The 22,182-nt window shown below is 40.3% G+C and overlaps 1 protein-coding gene across 3 annotated transcripts in view; it reads left to right on the plus strand.

The window, feature by feature from the left end:
• The window catches only part of LOC139454191 (phosphatidylinositol glycan anchor biosynthesis class U protein-like), a 94,525-nt gene that overhangs the window by 23,211 nt on the left and 49,132 nt on the right, over positions 1 to 22,182 (plus strand). For all 3 annotated transcript variants that reach the window (XM_071235757.1, XM_071235758.1, XM_071235756.1), the window contains exons 5-7: positions 1,343 to 1,446; positions 9,694 to 9,794; positions 13,766 to 13,863. In XM_071235757.1, the coding sequence (XP_071091858.1) occupies positions 1,343 to 1,446; positions 9,694 to 9,794; positions 13,766 to 13,863 (303 nt within the window). The remainder of the gene's footprint in view (positions 1 to 1,342; positions 1,447 to 9,693; positions 9,795 to 13,765; positions 13,864 to 22,182) is intronic.

Genomic DNA, 22,182 nt, shown 5'->3' on the forward strand with positions numbered 1-22,182 from the left:
TAGCGCAACATGTCACACTGTCTATACAGATGTAGTGCTACATATGACACTGGCTATACAGATGTAGTGATACATGTGACAATGGCTATACAGTTGTATTGCTACATGTCACACTGTCTATACAGATGTAGTGCTACATGTCACACTGTCTATACAGATGTAGTGCTACATGTGACAATGGCTATACAGATGTAGTGTTACATGTCACAATGGACATACAGATGTAGTGCTTCATGTCACAATGGCTATACAGATGTAGCGCAACATGTCACACTGTCTATACAGATGTAGCGCAACATGTCACACTGTCTATACAGATGTAGTGCTACATATGACACTGGCTATACAGATGTAGTGATACATGTGACAATGGCTATACAGTTGTATTGCTACATGTCACACTGGCTATACAGATGTAGTGATACATGTGACAATGGCTATACAGATGTAGTGCTACATGTCACAATGGACATACAGATGTAGTGCTTCATGTCACAATGGCTATACAGATGTAGCGCAACATGTCACACTGTCTATACAGTTGTAGTGCTACATGTCACAATGGCTATACAGATGTAGCGCAACATGTCACACTGTCTATACAGATGTAGTGGTACATGTGACAATGGCTATACAGATGTAGTGATACATGTGACAATGGCTATACAGTTGTAGTGCTACATGTCACACTGTCTATACAGATGTAGTGCTACATGTCACACTGTCTATACAGATGTAGTGCTACATGTGACAATGGCTATACAGATGTAGTGTTACATGTCACACTGTCTATACAGATGTAGTGCTACATGTCACACTGTCTATACAGATGTAGCGCAACATGTCACAATGACTATACAGATGTAGTGATACATGTGACACTGGCTATACAGATGTAGCGCAACATGTCACAATGGCTATACAGATGTAGTGATACATGTGACACTGGCTATACAGATGTAGCGCAACATGTCACACTGTCCATACAGATGTAGTGGTACATGTAACAATGGCTATACAGATGTAGCGCTACATGTCACACTGTCTATACAGATGTAGTGCAACATGTCACACTATCTACATGGATGTAGTGCTACATGTCACACTATCTACACGGATGTAGTGCTACATGTCACACTGGCTAGACAGTAGTAGTTCTTCATGTCACACTGGCGTCATCGTATCCCATTTGTGTGGATCGATGCTCATGATGTCAATCACTGGATTGTCTGGTAAAGACTCGATTATTTACAGACCGCCGTCATATAGTTTGAATATTGCTTAGTGCGGAGTTAAACAACAAACACCAACAAACCATGTCATGCTAGACCTCCTACTTCAGCTGGAGAGACAAGCCCAGGGGGTATCCAGATATGCAGCAAATGTTGAGAAGCTAGTTCTTCGAGGCAGTGATCTCAAGTGGCTGCAGACGTATGTTATTGTGGTGTGAGTATGTTTCCCTGTTAGAAGTTGAATCTTGCCAGTTGTTAATCCATAGACATGGTGATGGTAGGGGTTACAGAGTACTTTAATCTGGTGTCACATTGTGTCGGCATGCATTTCACCAAACCCATATTACTGGTATCACACTGCAAATGCCTTGTTGTATGTTATAATTTTTGCAGCCTTATAGAAATGAGTGATTTTTATATGATAACTGATATAATAAAATGATAAACAGTGAAAGTGTTGTGAATATTTTGGTATGTTTAGAAGTCTTATTTTATAACTTATTGCTCCACAACACTATGTGTAAAAAGTGTGGAGCAATGTAGAACATCCACCTCACTCCGAGCATGCTCGCAAGTTACTCATCATCTTTACCTTCATCGCCCAAAGTGACAGGACATGTCAGGACGTGTCATCTACACTCTTGAATTACAATTGGATTTAGACTTCTTTATCATTTGGGTTTTCTTACTCAGTGAGTTATTGTTCTCAGAAACAATTACGTATGGTTTTTTGGACGTATTTTATAAAAAAAAATGTCTATCCAACTTTTCTTATTTTGTGTTCATTTCATTCTGTAATTTGTGTCTTTCCATACCACGATTGCAGTGCCCATTTGTGTCCTTGCAAACATTCATTTCTGATGTAAATGTGCGTTTCTTGTTCACATAGGGTTTTTCCCACCATTTTTCAACTGCTTCGCATGAACTTATTTCCGTGTTGGCAGTAATACTCATTGGTAACACCTCTCTTACCAATCGGGTTATCATATGTTTGCCTTAATGTTCGTGGGTTTCCTTCATATTTCTTTCTCATAATGTCGTAGATTTGAGAAACAATGGACAACACTGTCATCACAGAACTTGGTCAGGCGTTGACGACCGTACACTCCCACCAGTGTGTGAAATGCATGGTTAAGAAGTCTTTGCCCTGACTGGGTTCCCTGTTCCATGGATCCATTGTCTAGACCGCTTACAAGCGAGCGCCTCTTCTAAGTGGCCCAACTTCTAGGGATTAATCGCCTCCTTCTTTGTTTTTTAGTGTGCTCTGGCACCACTACAGCGCCTATCACTATCATCACCTGCACTTCCTCAGGAATGACATTGGCTTGGCTCTTCATATCTGCCACAGATGCTTGCTGGCAGGCTCTGAATCACGCTCAGTCCTCCAGTTCGGTGTCTTCATGCATCGCCTCACCTGGCACAGTCTTATCTCCGGGCACTGCAGCACCTGGCACCGCTTCTCCAAGCACTGCCTCTTCAGACGTTGCAACTTTCTTCGTGGTGTAGTAGTAGTGCATCTGCCCCAGAAAGTGGAAGGTCTGGGGTTTGATCCCCAGTCTCGTTATACCAAAAGATGTTGTCTCCCTGCCTCACCAGGTTCTGGCTTTTCCTGCAGTGTCAGGGTTATCAGCCGTGGATGATGGGCTGCCACCCTGTGGACCAACAACCTATATCATGATGCCTTATGCTTGGTATAAGGTGTCACCTCTTCCTTCATCATATCCGCTTCAGGCGCCGCATCTTCAGGCACTGCCTCATCAGGTGTCACCTTCCCATGCATTGTTGCAGCAAGCACTGCCTCAAGATGCCACAATCAGCCCCACTCCTCGGTTGCTGAGTACAGGGGTGTAGGACAGCACTCCGGCAATCGGTGTGGCCGACAGTGACGCTCCTCCATTAGTTGGTGACTGGACTCTACAGCCACTAGTCATACTGTTGGCAGCGGTCTCTAATTCCTAAGACAGAACTGGGAAGAACTGTTCTATGAAACTGGGTCATCCGAACCCTCTTTTCTTTGCCCAACAACTAGTCTCACCTCAGCAACACCAATTGACCAGGTGGGAATGGAGTGACTGTCATCAAGGATGTCCATTACTCCTGCATGTGTTGTCCTTCTTTACACTAAATGATTGCCTTACCTCAGTACCAAGGGTATTTTGTATCATGAGGGCAACCATGGTTCCCGATCCTTTGAGTACCTCATGTCTTTATGGACTCAGCCTTGCAAAGCTAGGTGTTGACGTATTACAGGACAAGTGAAGTTGAACACACCCAGTGCTTGAAGACAAAGTGGCAGTCTAAGCCTACTGTGGGGTAATTGCATAATGTTGTGTAGGCATAAGTTAAACTTATCCTATCTCACACTATGCATTTCTTCTTATTCTTCGATCTTGGTGTGGAAACCATCCTAGAACACAGTTTTCCAGTTTCAAAAACACCACTCACCCCAACACATCCCATATATCACAAAATCACCACTGTGATCATGGTTCACGCACCACTAAAATCCTGTGTGACACGGCTCCAGCAACCTGATCACCTGACATATCCAGCACCCTCATTCTCAATTCTAATTATACTTGAACAGAGAATTTTTGTTTAGTTTTTTTTATTCATAAAATTTAAATACCCGACTTCACTACTAAAGTTTACCATTACCACAAAGAGTGTGTGGTATTAATAACAATGTCTACTGTGTACCACCTTGTCAGAATTGGATCTCAACTTACTTAGCTAAGTGTTCGATAAAGGCGACTGTTCGTCGCTTCAAGGCATTTATGGTTTTCGTGCATGTTGTTTTTTCCTCCGCTTTGAAAGCCAAACGATTGTGTTATCCCCAGTGGCTGTACCTTCGTTTTTCTTGCTTAACAAGATATTAGTCAATTCGGCGATGGTGACATTGCTGTCCTTTGAGGAGGATGGCTTGCTGTCTCGTTTGACTGCTGTGATTCCCGCCTCTGTGCAGACCACGCCCCTGTGCATGTGTCTGCTCCCTGGCTTCTACAGTCATCTCGCTTTTAAATGGCCAGTGCACGGTTCTGTCGTCTGTATCCCTTCACCTAGACTAACTTTTAGTCTATGAAATCTTATTAAACAAATAATTTCCCTATGCCGATACCGAGAGATCTCCACTCTACGATACACATTGATGCAGCAACACATCGATAAATCGATACATCGACACATCATCTGTTCAAGAACTCGTCCGCTTGTACGACTTTACCTGCAGGAAGCATCGGTGGCTGAGTGGGTTAGATCGCTGGCTTTGTGTGCTGGCGATTAGGTCCCTTACTCTGGCAGTGTGGGTTCGAATCCCGGACAGAACTCCATAAAGTAGCATATGTACTTGACTGAGAAGATGTTATCCCAGATATAACTTTTATCATTTAAAACAGACGAACGACGGATTGTCCTCAGTCATAAGATCGTCATTCTTCCACGGAATCAATAGACCTCTCTCTCATCGTGCATTGTACTTCTATACGCAAACTTGGACAAGGCCTTCGCTGCATTCCGTTGTCTATATTAGACAATCCAGTGATTGTCATTATGAGCATCTGTCTACGTCTTGGGATACGATGACCTGCACCAACCATATCAGCAAACATGACCAGGCATAGTCACCTCTTATGGCGAGTTTGAGATACTGACGTCTCTTCTCTACCAGGATCTTCATGTATACGGTCCACGTGCCTGCCAGCCATGAATTGTCTTACGATACTCTCCTATGAGATATCACTATTGCAAGCTTATGACGCTAGAGGCAGCGCGCTCCCCTTATTCAGAATCGTCAAACAGACATTGCAGCCGATCTTTATCATCGACACCTTCGATTTTAGCCTGATATTCCATTACAGGTTATGATTCTTGAGAGGACACGCTACCCCTTTTCAGCTTTGAATTGTCAAACAGACGGCATCATCCTGAGGCTTGATATCATCGCAGCCGACCTTTATCATTAACGCCCTCGAATTCAGCCTGATATGCCATATTAGTTGGCACGTCTTATCTGCCTTTGCTTGGTCAACCTACACCATTCTAACAGACGATTCGACGGGGGAGTTCGTCGGTCTTTCATCGATACAAACGGCAGATGTTCGATGTCTGAAAATGGATTCTAGCATCATATGGGGCTCACCCAGGTACACCAGTTTCGTCCCATATTCTACAAGGAACGGACTGCCTATACACCGGTGTTTTTCGTTACACTGGACAACGCTTGTGTGTTGGGAGCTTTTGACCATGTGATCAGAAAGACTGCTGTATTTCCTGTTCTGTGCAAAGGGTTGCTGTTTGTAAACAAGATTACCATGCTAACTTTATTACAGGCTGATCTCATGCGAGTCGTGTGAAGCATTTACAGCAGTAGTCAATGACTATACGTGCGGTGTGTCACATCTTCACAACTCCGTTTGTTGTCGCATTGATAACGGAATGCACTGTGCTTTTTCTGGTGCCTTGGCGATGGAATCCATCGTCTCTTCACCAGTCCGACGCGTTGCCGATCAACCTGGCAGGGCAAGTCATCCCTCACTTATTCAAGATGAGAGTTGGTGAATATCAACATTTTGTTTCGGTATATGATCATGTTCTCCACGTCCTTTCAAGGCAGGGTTTCTGTTACTGCCGCTCTTCCATGTGGTCCCGATTACTCTGCTTCGTACGATCAGCCAACCGGTAAACAACATCTTCAGCCTCATTTTTCTACTAGATACTAGATCACATGCACGACTGTCAAGATTTTATCATCAACTTTAGGACACAATTTTTGTGTTATGTGTGCTTGAACGTCGATCTGCAGGCGAACTCATCTCCACATCAACAACTCGGAAGTTCAATGTTATACATATGGTAATAACTATTACACTTCGGACGACCTCTCCTCTACGCTACCATATTCCAACCGTCACCAGTCAACAGACCACAACTGGAAGGATAACCACCCTTCTTGTCACTGGTGATACACTACCCTTTGGAATTGCTTCGACCCATGGCTATGTACATGAACGACTAAACCAATTGCTGTCAGCCACACTGGAATCCGTAATATATTTTACCTGGACGAAGGGATTCAAGCCCGGATATCAACAATTACTCGGACTACAATTTTTACGTGGAAATTATTACTTCAACTGCTTTGGTTGATAAATTATCGGAAGTACGACTTACAACCATTCCAGAATCTCCATTCCTTGGGATCAAGTCTTATGTGGCAGACTAATATCCTAGTACCAGAACACATTGAGGAAACACCTCTTGTGAAGGTCAGTGGAATTGATTGTTTGCGCAGGAACTTGTTTACACAAACCGGTATACAACAACCACCTGTTCATGGATGCTTCATTTCAAGGTCGGGGAGCTCACTAACTTTTGAAGTAACATCAGGCCTATGGTCAGAAGCAGACAGCTCTACCACATCAATTATCTGGAATATGAGGCTGTAATCCGGGCAATATTTCATTGGACACCACAGTCAAGAAACCAACGTCTGATGATCGGGACACTCATTTCAACTGTGGCATACACTATACACTTTCAAGGCAGGATAAAATCAGAGACCCTCCTGCAGTTGACTTTTCACCTTTGGTAGACAAGCTCAACTTACCGATAAAGGCAAGACATACACCAGGAGCGGCAAATGGATTAGTACACACCTTATCCAGACAAGCTAGACTATCACCAACAGAATGGAAGCTGTGGCCGAAGCATTCCAACTGGCATTAAAAGAAAAGGTTGTCTACTAATAACCCTATTTGCATCAGATAACATGGTGTCACCAGCGCCCACTAGCCTGGCCAGTCGATGCTCTGACAATATCATGGGAGGACTTAGCTGCTTATGCGTTTCCCAAACCAGCCTTGATACCATGGATACTACAAAGATCCTACACACGAGCTACCTACAACTGCTGTTGGTAGCGCCTTCTGACCGATAAGAACTTGGGTTCCAGTTCTAAAACTTCCAAACTGGTCACATCTACTGCTACATTCTCCCTCCAATCAGGTTCATCCAAGACCAGAATTATATAAACTTCACGTATGGAGTATATCAAGAGCAGTCTCGTAAGAGGATTTTCCATTAGAGCAGCTAAGGCAGCCTCCTTAGCAATTCATCAATCAACGAGAATCTCTGTGACGATAAATGAAAAAGTTTTCACCAATTTGCAAGATCCAGGGATTTCTGCAGCCAAGCTACTGTACCACAAGTAGCAGATTACCTATGTCACTTAAGAAGTACAAGGCATCTTATGGTTCGACACTGGGCCCTTACTGGGCAGCGATCAGTTCTGTACCAACTACACACTAAAGGGATAAAACTTACTATAGTTCTCGAACTGATAGATCTACACAGATCTTTCAGACTGTGAGTAATTCAGGCGTTACCATGACTTCAGGCTCAAAGGTTTCTGCTGTTGCTGACTTTCGGACATTGATTTGCTCATACCACCTTAAGGTGGCCCTCCAGCATGGGATCTCCCTGTATTCTTCCGTCATCTTGCTGACTATGAACCACTTGTGGATAAAACCTCGAACTTTACGTTCATGATGATCTTCCTGCTTGCGCTGGCTCCTGCATTTGTGTTAGAGGGACTCGTGCTTAGACGTCGGTTGAGTCCGGTTCCAACGTCTTCAACAGGATAAGTATTCAAGGACAACCGGATCGTCTTTTCAGCCTCCACCACTCTCATTCATGGAGAGCTGATGTCGTGGAAGACGTCTCACTTTGCCCAGCCTAAGCCTACAAGATCTACTTGAAGGCATCTCAGACCAACTTCTGATGTATCTTGACCGACCATCTCCACTGGCTGCGTTCTATCATCCTCAGGGTCTACACCTTTGAGGGACTACCATCCCAGCTGCTTCCAATCCTCATGGGACACGGGCAGTGACTTTCACCTTGGCGTTGCATAGTATTACACACTTTTAGCTATCATGGAGGGATGTTCTGGGGTTCTGATATGGTCTTTGCCTCCTTTCGCAATCTCAGTCGCCTACGTCCAAGGTCACAGCAGCCACACAGCACAGATGAGGAAGCCAGTGGATTACAAGTCCGAAGTCTTGTTTCCTGTATATACTGCAATATTTTCATGTATTGCTTATGTTAATCGGGTTTCCCAGACAAACTCCCAGAGGGAGGGTATATATGCTTGTCTGTTGGGACTTCGGTCTACGTCAATAGAAGCCACCATCCAGTGCGGCCATTTGTTTAAATGGTGCCCCAATCTTCTACCTGCTTACCTCTGTCTTTTGCACATGTGATGTCTCAGTAGTTAATTGAAGACCTGTGTGATAAACGGGTATCGTCGATTGTTGCCTCTTCTCGTTGTCACCTGATTCAATCTCTTCGTGAGTTTTATAGGTTGACAAAGCGAAAAAAGAGATGTCAGGCTGGTCCGCCTTACGTCCTTAGGAGCGTATGTCTGAGAGCTGTCTTGTAGAACCTACGCTGGGCTGGGGACAGGATGTTTTAAAGAAAAGACCTCCTCCTATCCGTTGTGAGGTTTAAGTCGTGACCGAGTAGGTGTCACCTGGCTCATGGTTATGCGAACATTCTTGGAAAGGCGTCCTGTGAGAAACCATGGAACACATGGTTCCCCGATGTCATGATGTATATCTCTTGGTAGAGGGTTTTTGGAAGCAACCCAAACACGAGTTTATCACTAATCCTTGTAAAATCCTTTGGATTTTCCTGATTAGTTCAAGCTTCCTCGTATACGGTTATTACGTTATTACGTTATTACGGTATACGTCTCACGGCTGGGGTCCTTACAGGCTAGGGTATCTGCGCCCCACCATCCAACTGTGATAAATTCATAGTGTGAGATAGGATAAGTTTAAAATTTGTAAATTTTCTAATAAATTGTATATTTATATACTTATCATATCTCACACGCTAAATACCCTACCAACCATCCCCGCATCACAGTTACACCAGCCTGTACGCTCTAGATTGAGATGCTGGATATGTCAGGTGATCAGGTCGCTGGGGTCGTGTCGCACGGGTTTTAGTGGTGCGTGAACCATGATCACAGTGGTGATTTGGTGATGTATGTGATATGTTTGGGTGAGTGGTGTTTTTGAAGCTGGAAACTTTGTTCTAGGACGTTTCCACACCAAGATCGAAGAATAAGAAGAAATGCATAGTGTGAGATAGGATAAGTATATAAATATACAATTCATTAGAAAATTTACAAATATTGGGAATCGGAGTATTCCCCTTTTCTATGTACTTATCCTGAAACAACAGGTCGTACCTGGCTGCCCGTCCATCCTCTCGAAGTTTTGGACCATCTTGCAGATGAAAAGAAACACAGGAGCATGCTAGGAGGGTGTATTGGGTGAATGTTCTACATTGTTCTGCATTGTTTTACAATCAAGGCAAGAACGAATATTACATCCTGTTTTGTCAGGATAAGTATATAAACAAGGGAAGTTGTCTGATTCCCCTTTGTATTTTTCAGGCATTTCTTGAACCCCTATAGCATTGCAGTTTGTCTATCCAAGTCAACAGCAGTGTTCACCAACCTGGCAACTCTGCTCACCATCCTCAATGCACTGCAAGGTAAGCTGTCTCTGCATTATCAGAACTGCACACTCTACAGCCTTCGTGTTCTGCAAGAAGCAGAAATATTCACAAGCTATGAGCTGTGGTATACATAATAGCTATAGCTCACATCAATGTGACCTATATTCTTAAGATGAAATTTGATTCTCCATCATATTATCGCTACATCAATCAATCAGTTTATTCGGTAATAAGGCCTCAGGCCCACGTACATATATATACAAATTAGTTTCACATCAAGTGCTGCATGAAATAATATTTACAGGTAAGAAGAACAAAGACAGATAGCATTTTTAACATAATAGGTTAAGTTCTCAAGGCGGTTTACATCAGAAGAGTTTAACATTCTAACCAGTGTGTCTTTACGATTATTACCAGTAATAAAGTCTAAATATGGGAAATATTTTGAGCGAATATCTTCATAAATAGGGCAAACAAGAATGAAATGAATTTCATTTTCAACTGCTTAACTTGCACAATGGACAAAACCGGAGTGCCTTATCGATGCCATCCCTCCTTCCTGTGTTATGCATAATTCCCAGTTCTCCAATACGTAAAAGGGTAAGCATAAGTCGCTTTTCTTTTGATAATACATTTAATAGATACAGTTCAAGTGATAATGATGTCTTAAATAATGAATACAGTTCTAATTTCGAGCATCCAGACAATTCAGAATACCATGTTTGTGCATGACAGTCCTTAACCCTCAGTATAAACTCACTTATAAAATATTCAGGATCACCAGCACCTTGAAATTCCCACACATGTCCGAAGCCAAGAGAATATAACATATTCTTAATAGCCGAAACCCATGTATTCCTACCAACGGCATCAAACCTAACTAACATATCGTAAACCCGTTTTGGAAATCTCTCTTGAGACATATTAAGAAGCTTAAACCAGTATCTTAAACATCTTGTGTAAGAATCAATATAAATACCATATCGACCACACTCTCCGAGCACTGCAACATTTGTAGATTTGGAACCGATACCCAAAACAAATTTACAAAACTTTGCTTGGAAACGTTCGAGAAACAACCATTTATGAACCCCCCAAATCTCTGAACCATATAAAATAATAGGTTTAATCTGAGAGTCGAACATTTTAAACAACACTTTGGGAGCGATATTTCGAAGTTTATAACTAAGCTGTTTTATAGGAATTAAAGCTTTACTTGCTTTCAAAACTAATATCTGAACTGTTTTCGACCAACACAGCCTGTTTGAAAATATAATACCCAAATAACTGTAATATGTAGAAACCTTGACAGGCATACGCCCCAGTTTCCATTTCTCGTAGTTCCTTAACTTACCACCATTACGAAAAACTAAGATATCAGTTTTATCCATGTTAACTTTTAGACCCCATTTGTTACAAAATTTGTGTAAAACATCAATCTTCTTCTGTAGTTCAAGAACTGAATCTGCAAAAATACACAAGTCATCCGCATATAAGAGGAGAACCAATTCCAGTAAATCCTCGTGTACAAATATCCCTCTACCACCACACTGCTGAATGTCCTCTTCCAACTGGTTTATGAATAACGAAAACAAAAGAGGACTTAAATGCACCCTTGTCGCACACCACTGAGGCTATTAAAATGATCTGAGATGCTATTCTTTGAAATTTTAGAATAAATGTCCTGTATGATAGTAAATAGTTTCCCATGAATTCCTTTGAATGCAGAACAAACCAAAGAAGATCTCTGTTAATAGAGTCCAAAGCTTTCTGAAAGTCTATGAACATACAGTAAAATCTTCCTTTTTGACTTAGACAAATATTTCTGCACTAATGATTGAAGAATAAACATGTTATCCACTGTGGAATATCCTTTTCGGAAGCCAGCCTGACATTCCGGGAGCTTATCATATAACTTAACAAAATGCTTTAATCTATTATTCAAAACCTGGGTAAAAACCTTACCACAAATATCCATCAAGGAAATGCCTCTATAATTGTTAACAACATGAACGTTACCTTTCTTATGGAGAGGGAAGATAATACTTTTAGACCATTGATCTGGAAAATTACCTCTGCATAGAATGTTGTTAAAAAGAACTAGAAGATGTAGGATTAAAACATCACTGCCGTACTTTATCATCTCTGGTAAAATACCATCAGGACCAGCTGCTTTACCACATTTGAGGGAATCTATGGCTTCTGAAACCTCTTTAGCCGTCATATCTTCATTTAACAAACTGTCAACACCCTCATCATTACACACATGACAATTCATGCTATTTACTGGATGCTCTGTAATAACAGCTTTGCAGAACGCAACAAAATCCACATCAGTTACATTATCAGTAATATTCAAAACAGTTTTAAAGTAATCAATCCACTGAGAAACACCAATACTGGGTGCTGTTACGGGTGGCTTCCGTAGGTGAAATTTCAGTTCAGACCAAAATGTTTTTGAATTTCTCTTATGACTACAGGAGTTAAGAATATTTACAATAGCAGATTCTTCAAATACATCCTTTTTTTGCCGGCATATTTCTCTGAATCTATTGCGGACTACATGAAAGTTCTTTAAAGTATCTATATCTCCACCAATTCTAAACATGTCTAACTGTTTGTATTTGTAGCGTTTCATATTTTCACATTGTGCATCAAACCACGGCGAAGAAGCACACCTGCTTATGTTAGTGTTAAGACTGTTGCGTACAGCCATACCACTGTCCTCAGCACACTCTTGAATTATAGATGTCAAATATTCAGCTTTTTGAGAAGATGTAGAACACTGAGATATATCTCCAACTGGCATCTCAAGTAATCTGTCTTTCAAAGATACACAAAAAAGTTCAACGTTCTGAGAGCGCCATATATATTTCGGTATTGAAACACTTTTTTCTATTTGATCTGCAGGTTATATCACATTAGGTCTACACTTAAGACTACAAGTAAATGGGAAATGGTCTGATTCAGTACGTGTCTGAACAGTAAAGTCTGATAATGAATAAAATAAATCAGTTGAAGCAACAATATAGTCGACAACGCTGGCCCCAGTGTTTGCAAAACATGTGAATGATCCCTGTGCATCGCTGGTAAAACGCCCATTTAGAAAGTGAATCCCGTATGTGCAACAGAAAGCGATAAGCTGTTTTCCAAAGTCATTAACGTAAGCGTCTCTCGATTTCCTTAGAATTGAGAAGACGTCACTTTCATAGTTCATGTCACGTAAACATGGAATGTAATCAATATCGTCATCACATAATATATAGTCAGGCAGTAAACCAATGCTTGCGTTAAAGTCTCCTGCCATCATAACATGAACGTCTTAACATTTCTAGTAAACAGTACTAGTAAATAATCAATACCTTTGAGTCACCAAAGAGCTATTATCAGGGTGAATGTAAACAAAGCACACAAGAATATCCTTCTGAACATCAATGAAACTTGAATCTAACACAAGAAATATACAGTCACTAAATGAAGTGTTCACGTGTTTTATCACATTAGTTAATGTTTTCCTCACTAAGACAGCAACGCCGCCTCTATTGTTGTAGTCACGCTTGTTCAAATACACTGAGTACTGTTCAAACGAACTTTCTAAGTTTTCCTTTGAACAACTTTTCCAGGTTTCCAGATATGCAAATAAATCATAATTTTCGCAAAAACTGTCAAAGCTAGAGTTATTAAGTTTATTCCTCAAACCTTGGAACATTCCATGACATGAACGAAAGACATCCACGCGGATCCCGGCCATCCTCCTAGCTCTCAGCAGTATCGTGCAGAGTGTCATAGGTGATTTACAAATCTTGATCTTTTTATGAAATATGATTGAGAGTGTGATCATTCAGTATTGTATGGTGTTGCTTCTGAAAAACATTAGTTTACATTTGCCTTACTTACGAATCCTAAACCTAGGAATATAAAACTTGCCAAAAATGTAAAGGTCAGTAGTGTTAACACTGCTGTTTGTACTTGATATAAGATGACACTATCTAAATGTTGTGTTTCAGGCAATGAGATACTGTGCTCCCTGTTCCTGGCACTGGCAGCCTACCAGTCCCTGTACCCTTTTGTCTACATTGTGCCTGTTGCACTTTTATTTTATAAAGTAGGTGTGTCAAAATGACTTCCATACACATTTCAAGATGATTGATTTTGATTTCACTTGTTTCCTTGAAGTGAAATATTAATTATGTAATCTAGGAGGTAAACATATTTTATCCAGTGGTGCTAAATTTAACATGGAACTGAACATGGTGACAGCAATATGAGGTTTCAAATTGTGTGGATCATTGCTCATGATATCAATCACTGGATTGTCTGGTTCAGACTTGATTATTTACAGTCCGCAGTCATATAGCTGTAATATTGCTGGGTGCGGCGTTAAACAACATACAAACAAACAAAAAACATAAAAGTGTGGGTTTTTTCATCTGAGGCTGCATAAGGTTCTAAGTAGTCATTATCTGAGCATTATCACTAACACCCGAGTCTGTTGCTTGGGTCTGTTGCTTGGGTCTGTCCACTGCAATATAGGGTGGACAGGTAAATCTTTGTTGATCATTCAAAGTTGAAGTTGTGGTGTTTTCCTGATTGGTTAGGTTTAAATGTTAGTGTTATGCTTTTAAATCCTTTGCTTTCACCACTACATTTTCACTCACACTACACTCTGCACTGGGAAGGTGACAAGCCAAGTCATTTAAAGATTAGTAGTTAAAGTTATTATTGAGTTCTATATGTCAGTATGATATATAAATCACTGTAGGTAAATAAATGTCTCATTAATAGTATTTTAACAGGTTGCATATACTAGTGTTTGTTGTGAGTGTACACTAGGACATTAGTGTACTCTAGTATATGTATGTGTACACTAGTATATGTGTGTGTACACTTGTATATATGTGTGTACACTAGTATATTTGAGTATACACTTGTACATATATGTATATATGTGTACAATAGTATATGTATGTGTACACTAGTATATGTATATGTGTACACTAGTATATATGTGTGTGTACACTAGTATATGTGTCTGTGCACAAGTATATGTGTGTGTACACAAGTATATGTATATGTGTACACTAGTATATATGTGTGTACACAAGTATGTGTGTGTACACTAGTATATGTGTGTGTACACTAGTATATGTATATGTGTACACTAGTATATATGTGTGTGTACACAAGTGTATGTGTGTGTACACTAGTATATGTGTGTGTACACTAGTATATGTGTGTGTACACTAGTATATGTGTCTGTACACAAGTATATGTGTGTGTACACAAGTATATGTGTGTGTGTACATTAGTATATGTGTGTGTACACTAGTATATGTGTGGTACACAAGTGTATGTGTGTGTACACTGGTATATGTATGTGTACACTAGTATATGTGTATGTACAGAAGTGTATGTGTGTGTACACTAGTATATGTATGTGTACACTAGTATATATATGTGTACACTGGTATATGTATGTGTACACTAGTATATGTGTGGTACACAAGTGTATGTGTGTGTACACTGGTATATGTATGTGTACACTAGTATATGTGTATGTACAGAAGTGTATGTGTGTGTACACTAGTATATATATGTGTACACTAGTATATATATGTGTACACTAGTATATATATGTGTACACTGGTATATGTATGTGTACACTAGTATATGTGTATGTACAGAAGTGTATGTGTGTGTACACTAGTATATGTATGTGTACACTAGTATATATATGTGTACACTGGTATATGTATGTGTACACTAGTATATGTGAGTGTACACTCGTACATATATGTATATATGTGAACACTAGTATATGTGTGTATAAGCTAGTATATGTTCAATTTTATTTTTTTATATTCAGTTCGGTTTATTTTTCGTAAGTGTAGGCCATCGGCCCATAGTTACATTTGTATTACAATGGAAGTGATGTACACAGCAGTTATTGTTGTGACAATAATGTACTACGAAGTGACATCCCCTTATAGATATAGATAGCTAGATGTTCAATTTATTTACAATCAGTTGTAGACAAAATGATATTAAGTTTTTTTTTTATATTTACTATATCTTTTTGGTAAGTGATCCACGGGTAGCTTGTTATAACTGGAGCAAACTGTCAAAAAATGATACTCGTCCTCCACATACCCAGCATTACAAACACAACGTAGTCTTCTGTTTGGTGGGATATCAGCGTATCTCCCAGTTTCAACACACAGCTGATGCAAAAAATATCTAAACCGAGCTAGCGCCACTCTCAATTTACTGACGGTCACACAGCTAAGGTACAACTCTGTACCAAACGATACCTTGAATAGAGAATAAGAGAAAGATTTACTACCCTTTTCCATAAGGCTATGCCACTCCTGCTGTTCATAACTACATTTCGGACGCGACATAAATTCTGTCAAAAACGAATGAGGATGACTTTTACACTGGTTTTCCCATACAGAGCCAAAACCCAAACTGAACAATAAAGATTTATATTTTAAGACCCAATTAATTTTACCGTTACTTTCTGCCTGAGGCCTCATATAATAACATTTCTTTGGAAAGCGACAATCGGACATACTCAATAACCTTATCCAATAACCAATAACTCTTTTGTATGCATAAAGATATAATGGATACCGCCCACATTCACCTCGAACCATGTTGTTGGGTGTTGACAATTTGACACCTAAAAAGCGCTTGCTTGCCAATGTATGTATGGTTTCCATTTCATCATTCTGGTGTAGACCCCAGACTTCGGAACCATAGAGCAAAATTGGGACTATTTTCATATCAAATATTTTATGTCAAAGAGGATGTAATTTTATCAATGACTTTAAAATTCCAAACATTGCTTTTTTTCCCCTGTAGACCAGCATTAGAGAAAAGACTTGACCAGGACAGGCTTCTCGTAAAAGTAACGCCCTAATATTTATAGGAAGACACACACTCCAACTTTAGACCTTTATAGTACCAGATCTCTTTTCTTGACAACACTCGACCTTTCTTAAAAACAACCACCTAGGTTTTATCCAAATTTACATCCAGATGAAAATCATTACAATACTTTTCTAGAACATCAATACGCTTCTTAAGTCCACCTATAGTATCTGCGATTAAAATAATATCATCTGCAAATAATGTTTAGATTTAACACTGACCTTAACAGCTGTATAAATAGACTGTATAGCTTTTATCATTTTGCCAGAGACACCTCTATTGACTAGTACTGACCATAATTTCATCCTGTTTACACTGTCAAAGGCTTTTGCAAAATCGACAAACAAACCATATACCCTACCCTTAGACTACCCTTGGACTAAGCAATTTTACCATAGACCTCACACCAAGACGTGATCCTTCTGTTAAAAATAGAAACATACAACTTACTCAGTGCACTAAGGACTGATATACCTCTATAGTTGGATGGGGAATGGATGTCTCCTCGCTTATGTATCGGAAAAATAATTCCCAAAGACCAAGATTCAGGAAAGTATGCACTATCAAACAACTTATTAAACAGCACTGTAAGATACAGGACAAAATATTATTAGCATATTTAAAAAAATCTGAAATGAGGTGGTTATTTCCTGCGGATTTATCAAATTTCAAAGAGTTGATGGCACAAAGCACCTCCTCTTGTGAAATGGGGGAGTCCAGAATATAGCAACTCATATCATCATGACTATCATTAATAGTCATATCTTCATCTGTTGGATTGTCAAACACATCTTTAAAAAATGATCGACCCATTGTTCTAGTGATATGTTAGGTACACGAGTTGCCGCACTCTGAGATAATTCTCGTATGGTAGACCAGAAACATTTACTATTTGGAAGACTAGATAAAACCTTTTTACTCATATATTCATTATAACTTTTCTTTTTATCAAGTAATAAACTTGTATAAGTATTTCTTGATTTTAAACAACTAAATAAGGTGCTATCATTCTTAAGATGTCTATATATTCATCTCTCTCTCTCCCATCTGTATAGTGCTGACACACACTGTCAAACCAGAGTTGAAGAATAAGGTCAAACCACACTTGGTTTGTCTGTTATTACACCAGCTTGATCCTGGCAGATTGACATATAAACAGCAAATAAGAAAGTCTTTCTCAAGATTAAATACACATTTATCTAAAAGTAAAAATATAGCATTGTCTGCAATTCTGGACCATTTCACATAGACACTGATGAATTTTTTCACAGTCGAGGTTAAACCTCCCGAGAATCATCCTCTGTCAGCTGTTTTAAGGCTGTAGGCTGTAAAGTTGTGGAATATCTGGTCATAAGGAAAGTCAATTGTCCATGTCTCTAATACTTCAACAAGGTCTGCATTAGATAAAAAGTTTATAAAGATTACGTCAGAAACTTTATTTACCAAACCAGATATATTCCAGAAGAGAAGTTTACTAGATAATAATTGTATTGGACATCGACGAGAATTTGCTTGGACTGGATCACACCCCTATTTGTCAGCGCTGGACGTGTTATGACCAGCTTGCTCAGTATCATCAGATCTCTCACCACTGTATGCAGCATATGCTGCGTCTTGGAGTCAGTAACAATAGGTACGCCATTCTTGAAGTATCCTCGTTTGTTTTGTGCACTAAGTTCTTGTACCTTATTCCACTGTCTCTGTGTTAGATCACTGGCGATTCCATACCCAGAACTTTAAATGTCGCTACCCCGACTAAGGGAACATATTTCCAGTCGATAGTGAGGAATTGGATAATAACTGGCCTTGGCCTCTTTGAATGTGAAGAACGATGCCCAAGTCTGTGTGCTTCGGCAATATCATGTTGACGTATCTCAACGATGTCATCTGTTGTATTACCTGAGTTTAGAATGTCACAAACAACATCTTTACAACCAGTTTTGTTTTAGTATGGTATATTTGTTTAGTATATGTGTGTGTACACCAGTATATGTGTGTGTACGCTAGCAAATGTGTGGTCTACTAGCATACGTATGTGTACACTAGTATATGTGTGTACACTAGTATATGTGTGTGTACACTAGTATATGTGTGTGTACAAAACTTAGGAGCAGGCATCCAGCTGTGGTTTTGGGACCACAGCCTTATGCCCGGATGTTATGGGTAGTTTGGTCACTCATGGTTTTAAAGAAACATTGGAGCCCAAATCTATTCCTTTCTCCCCTTTGAGTAAGAGTGAATGGTCTCAATCGCTGACCACAAACATGTCAGTAATGTTTGACAAACGTTTCCCAGCTATATCAAAGGATATATATAAGCTAAAACAACATGCTTCTCTGAAAGATACGACAAGATCTAGATCACATGATTCAGATAGCAAACAAAGGTCCCATTTACATACACGTCACATGTCAGAAAGTTCACAGGACAAAAGACGCATTGTATCTAGGGAGAGTGGTCACTACAGCCCAGCCCTACCTCACCCCGTGCTTCTCGGGAAAAGAAACATTTATCAGGAGAACACAAGATAAACACCAGACGGGCATATCAACCTTATAATAAGGAAAATCGTGCTAAAGGTCCCCATTACAAAAATCGTGCTCCTTCATCCACAATCACACGTGAGAATCGTGCCTATATCTAGGACAGTTGTGTATCTCCTAACTATTACAGTTATACAGCAAAATCCTTGTGCAGCTCAAGCCGTAGCAGTCGTAGCAGAGAGATTTCAATACACCACGTGATACCGTCTCACTACAGTGGTAAGAGGCCGGGGGGTACGACCGAGAGGATTTTACGGGCGTTTCTCAGGAGGATGCTAATAGTACACTCAGGTTCAAACCAAACGACTACTCTTTTAGAGAGATTTTCTATAAAATCCATCAATTGATCCCATCTGTCAAGCCACCAAGCAATGAGACAGAGGATCCGGTGCTTACTGAACGAGCTGGTTATGAAATCCTGTAGAAAAGAGGGAAGATTTTCATACATTTCCTTATCCTTCATTCACTGAAAATGTGGTCCTAAAAATGAAAGCGAAGTTAAACGCCTCTACCAGTAGAGCCTTCAGCATTCCTTATCCTCACAAAGGGAAACAATGCTATAAAACTCACAATTGTCCGTTCCCCACATCTCCTACCATTGATGATGATTATCTGGTCAGACACCCTAATACTAGGATGAATGTTAGGATGAATGTTGAGATGAACAAATTCAAAGAATTTGACACTGGTAATAAGCAGATGATAAAAATTAGCATGTATATGAACTGGTTTGCAGCGGACATCAGACATGTACTTCGCCCTGTTAATTGTGAGGAATTTACTGGCCAACCTTGTAACACAAAAGATGATATGAATTTGGAACAAGTTGGTTTCAATCATAGTGCGCTGGATAACATATTGAAGATGCATGAAGATCCTCAAACTGCGCTGGTATGGATGTCCACACAATTCCTGCTTACTCAACAAAATCATCTTGCCGGTATTTAACAGGTTAGACACAATATCTCACATCCACTATGACTCAGTTGATATTGGCGCCCCAGTTCTTCAACGGCAGACTAACCTCTGTGATTGATGAGATTTCACGCACCACCAATCAGAGATTCCAAAACTCTACTATCTCATTGGCTTCTAAGCTTAATGAAAAGCGGTCGGCCGATACCCAGAGAGTGGCATGAATCCGCCTAAGCGCAGACATCTTTCGTCGGGACGTGAGTCTTTTCGTGCCTCCACTTGGAGTTCATTCCATTCCAGACCAAGCCGAGGGAGACATGAGTCCCAAAGAAGCAGAAGTTGTGGTCAATCCTATTCCAGAGGTAGAGGTAACCACCGGGCGTGACTCCACACCCAAGAATCTCTCAGCCAAATCCTGTCGACTTTGCTATGTTAATGGACCTATTCCAGTATTTTGTTCATCAAGGAATACATTTATGTAGGAGGCCCTTTCACAGGTTGATTGTACACAGCTGTTTACTTGGTTACATACAAGTACACCCCATCCCACCAAAACAAAACACCCACACTATATTTTCAAAAGTCATTGCATGGGAACCAATTCTTTTATTTTTTTAAGCCTAATGGTTTGCATATGACTTCTTAAGTATCTTATACAGCCTGAATTGAAAAATGCAATTGTAAGTACATTAATGAAGATATACCACCAACAAAAAATAAGGGAAATAATGATTTGAAGGTAGCTATTGTTTGGTTTTCAATATTGTAGTACATGTATGGAATCAAGTCATGCTAAAGTTGACTTTTATGCAAGCCCCATGCATTTCACTACCAAAGAATGGGTATAAAAACGTGCGTTAACGGGATTCCATTTGTATTTTTGAGCATTGTGCTGACAACAACCACTCAGAAAAACAACAAAATTACGCAATTATTCAACATTACGAAATGCCATGCCTGTCCGAAAATGAGCGTCTGCGCCACGCGTAAGCAATAATTGACAAGACAACTGGATTCAAACAACACACCTACAAAATCGATTCCAGCCAGCAACAGTGATTGCAAGAAGCATCCCTGGCCGTTTGACGAATATCTTCACAAACCATACATCGTCGCCTCAGATATGCAGGGATTGACCCAGAAGACCCGCCAGACATCTGATTTTGACAGGAAACCACCGTCAAGCACGTCTACAGTGGTGCAGACAGCCATGCAGTGGGGACTAGTTCCATTCACTGACGAGTCTCGTTTTCACCTCCGCCACAGCGATGGACGGATTCGAGTGTACCGATGTCGAGGTGAACGTTACGTCAATCATTGTGTCCTGGAAGAAGATCGGTTCGGGGGCGGCAGTGTTATGGTATGGGGTGGAATTACAGCAAGACAGAGGACCTGTTTGATAGTAGAAGAGGGAAATCTCAATGGACAGCGCTACTGCGACGAGATCATCGGCCCTGTTGTTCTACCGTTTTTGCGTCGTCATGGCCCAGGCATTACCTTTCAACATGACAATGCCTGGCCTCATATTGCTCGACTTGTTCAGGATTCTCTTCAACAAAACAACGTGAATGATGTCATCCCCTGGCTGGCTCGCTCCCCTTATCTGATGGATCAGCGCTTTCGACGTCAACCATGTGTTCCACAGACATTCCAGGAACTTCGAAACATGCTCCAGCAGATATCCCACAGGACTTTGTGCGACGCCTGGTCTATTCCCATCTTCCCGAGGCAAGAGAGTTAACTGACTGTTATAAAAGTCCAGTTTCCACCCTTGCCGAACTAGGCTGGTATTATGGAGTTACATTTTGGCTGGACTAACGAGTCTATGCATTGTCCAATCAAAATCGCGCACCACAATCAAAATCCTGTTCGTAAACTGTCGTGCAGATCTCAATCGATTGCAGGATTTGCAAAACATGTGCACCGCCAACTCGTCAGCAGATAATATCAAAATCTTTTCACGTTTTTAATCAAGGTGCTCACGTGATTTGATGCATTTCGAGATGTAAGATCTGTTTTATCACAATATAGAT

The sequence above is a fragment of the Haliotis cracherodii genome, unplaced genomic scaffold, assembly GCF_022045235.1.
Source record: "Haliotis cracherodii isolate W230 unplaced genomic scaffold, xgHalCrac1.p SCAF_10, whole genome shotgun sequence".
Taxonomy (NCBI): domain Eukaryota; kingdom Metazoa; phylum Mollusca; class Gastropoda; order Lepetellida; family Haliotidae; genus Haliotis; species Haliotis cracherodii.